Raw genomic sequence first — 9,005 nt, 5'->3', positions numbered from 1 at the left:
TAGGTCTGTTTTTGTTACATTTATTTATTCACATGATACATTTATGCATTTTAATGATTTAAAAAATAAAAACCGTATAATACCAATAAAAATAGAAGGATCTCCATAGAGCGCAAAAGCATACTGTGAAGTATATGTATGTCTAGTATATATGTTTTATTAAATGTGTTATATATATATATATATATATATATATATATATATATATATATATATATATATATATACCTTAATGTTATTAGTGTATGCAGTGTTTCAATTCTATTTTTTCTCATTGCATATATATATATTTTGTTCATAATAGGCATCTGTTCATGAATGAATATATTACATATTATATTTTGTACTTCACTCAGAAAAATCAGGAGTTCTTTTTATTTAAATCTTAGTCTTATTATTGATCTATTGTTAATTTTATTAAGATTTGCACAATGTGAGGTGTAAAAAAGGCATTAGAGCAATTTAAAACAATTTATTTAAAACGATAAAGGAAATAAATATAATTATTTAGATCGGGCAAATAAAGTTATTGTGTGTCCAAAGTGCATTTTGTTCCCCAAATATTTTATTTACACTATACCATCATATTGTAGTTATTACCGTTACCTAATTCTGATTCCTCTGCATAGATTATTACTATTTTTATCTTCTTGGTTCCTCGTGGTGTTGTGATTTTATCAGAGAATTTGTGGAATTATACTGTGTACTGACCTCTGCTGGTAAATAACAAGAACTACAACAACACGAGCTCCTCGACAGGGAACACGTGATGTTTACAGTCTGAGAGGAACTAACCGGGCTGCAGATCTTCTCTCCACCAAAAAGGAAGTTTCTCCTTCACACGACTCAGATAATCCAATTGACCCGTAAACACGGGACAGATGCAGGGCTGCACGGTAATAGATGACTCCCGTGGGATTATTGTAATCTGATCATCTGCAGTAACTGTAACAGACAGGTCAATCCCTAAAACTAGTCATTAGATCTGTTACAGTCTCCAGAAAAGAACAGACTTCAGATCAGACAGAACAGATGGGGAATTGTTGCAGCATTTCGTTTGATTGATAAAAACACCGTTACTATGACGATAATGTGAAAATGTTTAACTAGAAAACGTCATTTTCATCAAAACAAAGGAAGAGGACTTTATCACTATCATTATTTCTTGTAAGGAGTTATTCATTTGAGCATTTATTATTTTACATTATTTTAATCTTCTTAGTTTGAAATCTAGCAGAATAAACAAATAATAACTTCCTATTCAGAAAAAATGTCATTGAGTAATATAACGTTGTTGGTGGAGGAGAGATGCTTCATGTTATTGGGATAAAAAAAACAAAAACAATTTTGAATATCTCTTTGAATCTCATCATAAAGCTGAACATAGTGCAGCGAGCCCAAAGAAAAATGAATTTTCTTCAAATTTAAAAAAATAAATGCAGCATGAATGAGTCTCTGAATGACGAACAAAGCTCCAGAATCCAGAAAGGAGTGAAGAGGTGATGTTTGGTCACATGCCCGAGATGTTGAAGACGCTGCAGGTGGGAGGGTCAAAGAATTAAAGATATCGACATGAAACTTCACCAGTTCGTCACTACATTAAGGCAAATGTTTGTGTAGTATTACATTTAAATATGAAAGAAAATGTGTTAAGAAAGAAAAAAGGTCACAATCTCAGAATAAGCTTGAAACGCTCTTGTTTCCGTGTGGCGTTCCAGCTGAAGTCATCACATCTTATCCGACATTCCGTCCGGCATTGTTTCACCAGACTTCAACCCGAGTTTCCCTCGTTTGTTAAAAGCCGCGAAAAACGGATTGAACCGGACGACCGCCGACGGTTTCTTCTTCGCGGCTTTTACTAAACTCGGTTTGCTGGCGAGGCAGATTTCGTCTCTCGGGTTGTTTTTAAGACCCTTTGTTACGGGTTCCTCCACAGTTCGTTGGTCATCAGTACGTGACGAATGCAAGTTTAATGAGCGAATAAACACAGCTGTCAACTTGGGAATCTTCCTCCGCACCGTCTGGAGGAGATGGGAGTGTCCTTCTGTCCGCCCTCACCAACGGGGAAGATCTAGCACCCACGTTGGAAGCCAGGGGGTCCATTTGGGTGCGAAGATTAAACATTCCTATTCTGGGAATAGATTCGATCAGGTCGGGTCAAAGGTCGTGGATAATACTTATCTGGCCCGTTCTGGTCACAATGAATTTTCCATTCCGTTCGACTCTCTGTGCCATCGCTGCCAAATCCTCCTTACGCCGCCTAACACCACCACCTTGACTGGTTCCCGCTCCATCTCCTTCTACTCCTCCGTCTTAATCCTCCTCTCCCTCCGATTAAAGGATTCCCTTTCCCGGAACGGAATCCGAACAAGGGTAAGGGGTTAAAGGTCAGATTGAAACCGCTCGAGCGGCTTGTTGTGGAACAAACCGCTAACCTGCAGGTTGTGAAGCCCGACGCGTTTTAAAGCTGCATTCCCTCCAGCGACCCCCAGGGGGCGACGTTGCTTTTGCCCCTCAGGTTGGCGGCGCTCCACGGAGCCTCGAGCGGCCAGATGGCAAAATCCAAGTGACCTGCGGAGCGGCCGGGCGGCGCCAAGAGGGAGGCCGGAGTTCAGCCTCAGCACGTCAGCAGAGGAATCAGGTGGGTTTATTTAATGCAGGAGAAGGATCGGCTTACCGCAGGCCGGAGGCCGCTCTGCACCTGCTGACACGGAGCAGTGGGTGTGAGGGAAGTCTGCGTTGGGCCACCGCCATCAGGGGACTACAACCAGCTTGTTGTGGTTGTAGTCGCCCTGCTTGGGCGCGTTATCTCACAGGAGTCAGAGCTCAGGCCGCCCTGCAGGAGGCTTCCTGAGCCTCTTCGTTAAAGTTCCCCCCGTGGAGGTCAAGAACATGTTACATTCCCCCGGAAGCACATCTGAGGTGCATTTGATCAACCTGAGCACCGGATCAGGTCTGCCTCTAGAGTAGTTTGACTCAAACACTTGTTTTCAGCTCCTCGGTCTGACCTTTAACCCGCCACATGTCCAACTTCTCGCCGTATCGTCAACTCATAATAAATACACCGCGTTCAATAAAGACTGATCTTAACCAACCAACACAACTCCTTGTAGATAGAGGCGCCTTGACCATATGAAAAAAGAAAAGCGGAAGCTCAGGGATTCACGTGTCCGCCCCCGCGTCAGGGTGATCCCGCTTAATGGACTTATCGCAGCGAGTGGAGGCTGATTACCTCACACATACAAACAGGAAACATCACCTTCCTCACACAGGTAGGAAACAGGAAACATCACCTTCCTCACACAGGTAGGAAACAGGAAACATCACCTTCCTCACACAGGTAGGAAACAGGAAACATCACCTTCCTCACACAGGTAGGAAACAGGAAACGTCACCTTCCTCACACATACAAACAGGAAACATCACCTTCCTCACACATACAAACAGGAAACATCACCTTCCCCACACAGGTACAAACAGGAAACATCACCTTCCTCACACATACAAACAGGAAACATCACCTTCCTCACACATACAAACAGGAAACATCATCTTCCTCACACAGGTACAAACAGGAAACATCACCTTCCTCACACATACAAACAGGAAACATCACCTTCCTCACACATACAAACAGGAAACATCACCTTCCTCACACAGGTACAAACAGGAAACATCACCTTCCTCACACAGGTACAAACAGGAAACATCATCTTCCTCACACAGGTAGGAAACAGGAAACATCACCTTCCTCACACAGGTAGGAAACAGGAAACATCACCTTCCTCACACAGGTAGGAAACAGGAAACATCACCTTCCTCACACATACAAACAGGAAACATCACCTTCCTCACACAGGTAGGAAACAGGAAACATCATCTTCCTCACACAGGTAGGAAACAGGAAACATCATCTTCCTCACACAGGTACAAACAGGAAACATCACCTTCCTCACACAGGTACAAACAGGAAACATCACCATCCTTAAAAAAGATGCACATTGAATTTTGACATGGATATTCATATCTATACCTCGTTTTATGTTAATTAAGGTAACTTCTCAATTGGAAGATTGCAAAATAAATGAGATTTGGGATCATAGCAGTTTAACTGATTCATCCACAGCAATTAGTTCATAAAACCTTTAGCAGGAGTCATTTTTAAGGTCTGAGAGGAAAGAATTGATCACAGAGTATTTATTGCTTGTGTGCGCACGATTATTATTTCATCGTGTCGTAATATTCTTTTGGTGAGCTACAACTCAACCATTGTTCTGATTGCAAAAAAAAAAAGAAATCAATTGCTTCATTATAGAAGACATCAAAATGTGTCTTAATAAAAAAAGAACCGTGACACATAAATTAATATTATTATTTAAATATAATAAGTATAATAATAATAATAATAACGAGTGTCACCATGAGACCCTTTTCTTAACTTCCTGGGTTTCGGTGCTCGAGTCCGTTACCACAGAATAATAACGCGGTTTACGGGATTTCACTTGGCTTAATGCAGCTCACTCGTGTCTGGAGCAGCACACCGGAGACATCGACCTGCGATGACCCTCGTCTGTCACACCTCTCGCTGGTATTACCGACGGCTGATTGGCTTAACGGGCTTACCGGGCTGCTTCTGCTCCTTCCACAGCACACGCTTCTGTGGACTGAGCCGTCGGCCACGACCGGGATCAAGAAGGACTGTGCAGCCGAGGAGTGGAAGCAGCCCGTGGAATCCTCCAGAAGATCAGGTCCTCGCTTGCACACGCAAACATCCCGCCAACACACCGTCCACGATGGGCAACACCAAGAGCGGCGCCGTCTCCAAGGAGATTCTGGCAGACCTGAAACTCTCAACCAAGTTCACGGAGACGGAGATCGCCCAGTGGTACGAGAACTTCAAGAGGCAGTGTCCAACGGGGCGCATCTCAAAAGAAGAGTTCGAGAACATCTACAGCAAGTTCTTCCCGGAGAGCGACGCCCAAACGTACGCCCAGCACGTCTTCCGCTCCTTCGACACCAACGACGACGGCACGCTGGACTTCAAGGAGTACATCATCGCCCTCCACATGACGTCAACGGGCAAGACCACGAGTAAACTGGAGTGGGCCTTCTCGCTGTTCGACGTGGACAAGAACGGATACATCACCAAGTCGGAAGTCAAGGAAATCTGCACGGTGAGTTGTGGAGGAACAGGACGTGGCGCCGTGGTCCAGATCTTTCATCTCGCTAAGCTACCAGATGCTAAGGCTAATCCACCAGGTTTTCAGTGCTTTGAGTGAATCTGTTTGTGGCTTTTGCAGAGTTTTCCGGGTGATTGAACGTGGTTTAGGTGGGCAGAGGACGCTCTCTCCTAACTGTGGGGGGAACGGGAGAAAGATCATGACTTGCTGAGCTGCGATGCGATACGTACGGCATCTAAAGCCACATGGAGATCCCAGCGGCAGGTGGTGTTGGGGCGAATCATCTCATGGAAAGATGTCACTTTATTGGAATGTGCAACTGTTTTTAAGAGCAGCTTCCATCCTCGTCAGCACCCACTCAAGGAAAAACACGCTTTTCTTCCTTCACCAAACTGACCTGCATCCCCGAGAGTATGGCGTCTTACGGTATTACCCTCGTTAGGTAACTCAAGACGCGAGATTAGACTTGATTGATAAACAGTTTAAGGGCTCAGCCTTCAGAGGGCTTCTGGTTGAGGAGGGAAGGATCTGTAAATATAGGACAAAGAGAAAGACTATTTCAGATAAGAACAAACATGAAATGGTAATTAATGACACTCAAAGCTGAAAATGAAACCAACATTAAGACTCAAACCGTCTCTTGTCTGCAGAATGAAATAGAGTTGACCGTATCATCTGCATAAAGGACGCTTTGCGACTCTGACATTCTGCTTCTTTTGGTGCATCGGAGGTTTTCGTCATTAAAGCTCTTAACCAGTCAGACACGAAGTGATCAAAATATCATCATGTTGGCTGATTAATCCTTCATCGCCTCATCAGTGGACTCGTTTAGTCTCTGCATACCTGTGAGGCTGCTGCTCCTTTCTCATAAAGGCATCGCATGAGTTAACAAACTTGCTTATTTTAAACCAAACAACGACTCTTTTCCAATTGTTTTGCTGCAGAAATCCCCGTAAAAGTAAAGGCTGAGTAAAAATACTTTTTTTATTTTGAAAAGACAATATACAAATAAAGAACATAAATGGATGTTCGAAACTCAATGCAGAGGAGGAAGTAGCAACAGAAACAGATCAGACACACGACTTTCTGCCGGTGAGCAGCTTCGCTTGGTACGGTGAATTATTGTGGTCTGTATCTTCTATGTTATTATCCTTGATTACTGCTACGGAGCCTCTCCTGTTTATGAAATAAAGTTGGAGTTGACTTAGATGAACTTCTGCCCTCTATAGAAAACTATATGTGAAAAGAGTTTGAGAACAAAAAAAAATCCCAATTTTTATTCAGGCTGGATAAGATAATTAATCACTGATTTAATTCTGTTCTTTACAGCCTGCAATAGCGGTTAGTGGTTTTAGTATTCGTGCCGCTGACAGCTTTTTGTAGTTTTTTTCTCATAGCTGATGAGATTATTAAAAGTTGAAATATAAAATCCTTCAGATATTTATACAATCTGTTTAACAATCAGGAAATGGTTTATAATTCACAACATTTTGGGTTAAAGAGACTGGAACCGACCCGACAGCGTGAAGGACACACAGCTGGGTTCAGTCAAAGACATTATACAGTATATTTAGGACCCTGATTTCACCTGCGAGCCAATTCATAGCCACTAAGTTTACACTCTAAAGATGACAGGTCATATAATCACGGAACAAAGAGGAAAGAGTTGGTTGGTGTTCCAAGAAAAACGTATAGATGAGACTCTTGGATAATGGAGGATATTATTGAGAGGGGTTTTCTCTGTTTGCAATCACGAAATTAGAATACAGACTAATGTTTTTTCACTTTGGTTTCCATCCTCTCATAACCCATAAAACAGTCAAATGCTGTTCATTTTTTAACCAGTTTGTCTTTTTTTTTTTTTTTTCCCCAACAGGCGATTTTCAAGCTGATTCCTAAAGACGAGATAGCCACTTTGGCTGATGATGAAAACACAGCTGAGAAGAGGGCAGATAAACTCTGGAACTTCTTTGATAAGGGGGAGAACGGTGAGATGCAGCGCGGTGGCTGGAGACATGACTGCAAACTTTACTCCAACCTCATGTGGATGTCCTGCGGTGTAACTGGCCTACTGTAAACCACACAGACACACAAAGAGCAGAGAGATCCACAAGGACCCTCAAAACAAAGACGTCCGAATAGAGACACAAAGTACAAAGAGACATAATCCATCAACAAAGAGAGACATAATGACCACAGGGAGACAGAACAGCCTTAACGAGACCCAAACTGGGCAACAAAGAGACATAAAACCTCAAAGAGACACAAACTGACGACAAAGATACATAAAGACACTGAAGGAGCCCAAAGAGACATAAAACAACCTCAAAGAGACACAAACTGACGACAAAGATACATAAAGACACTGAAGGAGCCCAAAGAGACATAAAACAACCTCAAAGAGACACAAACTGACCACAAAGAGACATAAAACAACCTCAAAGAGACACAAACTGACCACAAAGAGACATAAAACAACCTCAAAGAGACACAAACTGACGACAAAGATACATAAAGACACTGAAGGAGCCCAAAGAGACATAAAACAACCTCAAAGAGACACAGACTGACCACAAAGAGACATAAAACAACCTCAAAGATACACAAACTGACCACAAAGAGACATAAAACAACCTCAAAGATACACAAACTGACCACAAAGAGACATAAAACAACCTCAAAGAGACACAGACTGACCACAAAGAGACATAAAACAACCTCAAAGATACACAAACTGACCACAAAGAGACATAAAACAACCTCAAAGAGACACAGACTGACCACAAAGAGACATAAAACAACCTCAAAGAGACACAAACTGACCACAAAGAGACGTAAAACAACCTCAAAGAGACACAAACTGACCACAAACACATACCAAACAACGACACTAAATGCAAAGTGCCTTTAAAGAGACACAAAGCGACGACAGAGGCGTAACGTCCGTGCGACAGCGTTCAGCAGCAGCTGAATCAGATGATTGAGTACAGAGAACCTCCAGTAGAAAAACAAAGTTTCCATTAATCGACAATGACTGAAACATTTGCATTAATAGACGAGTGTGCTTCTTTTAATCAAACTTCCATGACCCTGAAGTGACCTCCTCCTCCTCCTTCTCCTCTTCTCCTCCCTGCAGAGCGAGTGGCAGAGGGAGAGTTCATCCAGGGCGTGTTGGAGAACGACGACGCTCTTCGCTTGATTCAGTACTCGCCTGCGAAGTAACTCGTCCTTCGCTCCGTTGCCGGGATCACAATCTCCTCCAGGAGTTCTTTTTTTTTTTTTAAATCACGCGTTACCCAATTAATGCTTTCTGTATCACGCGGTTCAAACGAAATCGGCCGATCTGAAAACCACAAAGAAGAGTTGATGCATTGACCTCGAGTCGCGATAGTTGAGGCGCAAAACCGTCTTTCTCAAGCTGAAAAGTGTTTAGAGTACATATCTGGCGATGGTGTAATTGTGCAGGTGTGTCGTAGCAACTGGTCGGTACGGGTTAGAGTTAGTTGACCCATGAACATGTTCCTCCTCTCCTCTGGGCAGCCTAGTCTCTATCTAACTGGGGGGTGAACCAACCTGTAAGTTGAACTGTAAGCTTGTTATTGTTGAGTTTTGTTGTCTTTCACGGTTTCCAGCTCCTCCATGTGGCACAGTCGCACACGTTTGATGTTCTAGCTAGCTGAAGTGGTGGCCATCGCAGAGCAGACCTCCGTCCTTGTAAAACCGAGTGTGGGATGAAGTATTGGCCCTTGATCTCCCTCCACAATGTATTCAATAAATCAGAAATTGTTATACACCTTAAGCTGTCGAGAGTCTTCCTTTCCGCTC

At 42.9% G+C, this 9,005-nt stretch overlaps 1 protein-coding gene across 1 annotated transcript; it reads left to right on the top strand.

Moving 5' to 3' along the window:
• The first annotated feature begins 4,648 nt into the window (after positions 1 to 4,648).
• LOC120827003 (visinin) lies at positions 4,649 to 8,973 on the top strand. Its single transcript, XM_040189671.2, has 3 exons — positions 4,649 to 5,174; positions 7,057 to 7,168; positions 8,317 to 8,973. The coding sequence occupies exons 1-3, from the start codon at positions 4,794 to 4,796 to the stop codon at positions 8,400 to 8,402; spliced, it is 579 nt and encodes a 192-aa protein (XP_040045605.1). The 5' UTR covers positions 4,649 to 4,793; the 3' UTR covers positions 8,403 to 8,973.
• The last annotated feature ends 32 nt before the right edge of the window (positions 8,974 to 9,005 follow it).

The sequence above is a fragment of the Gasterosteus aculeatus genome, chromosome 10 (genome assembly GCF_964276395.1).
Source record: "Gasterosteus aculeatus chromosome 10, fGasAcu3.hap1.1, whole genome shotgun sequence".
Classification (NCBI taxonomy): domain Eukaryota; kingdom Metazoa; phylum Chordata; class Actinopteri; order Perciformes; family Gasterosteidae; genus Gasterosteus; species Gasterosteus aculeatus.
This window is presented reverse-complemented; position numbering and strand designations above follow the sequence as displayed.

Coding starts and splice junctions, on each gene's coding strand:
- LOC120827003 (XM_040189671.2), top strand. CDS start 4,794: ATGGGCAACACCAAGAGCGGCGCCGTCTCCAAGGAGATTCTGGCAGAC. Junction 5,175..7,056: donor AAGTCAAGGAAATCTGCACG/GTGAGTTGTGGA, acceptor TTTCCCCAACAG/GCGATTTTCAAGCTGATTCC. Junction 7,169..8,316: donor CTTTGATAAGGGGGAGAACG/GTGAGATGCAGC, acceptor TCCTCCCTGCAG/AGCGAGTGGCAGAGGGAGAG.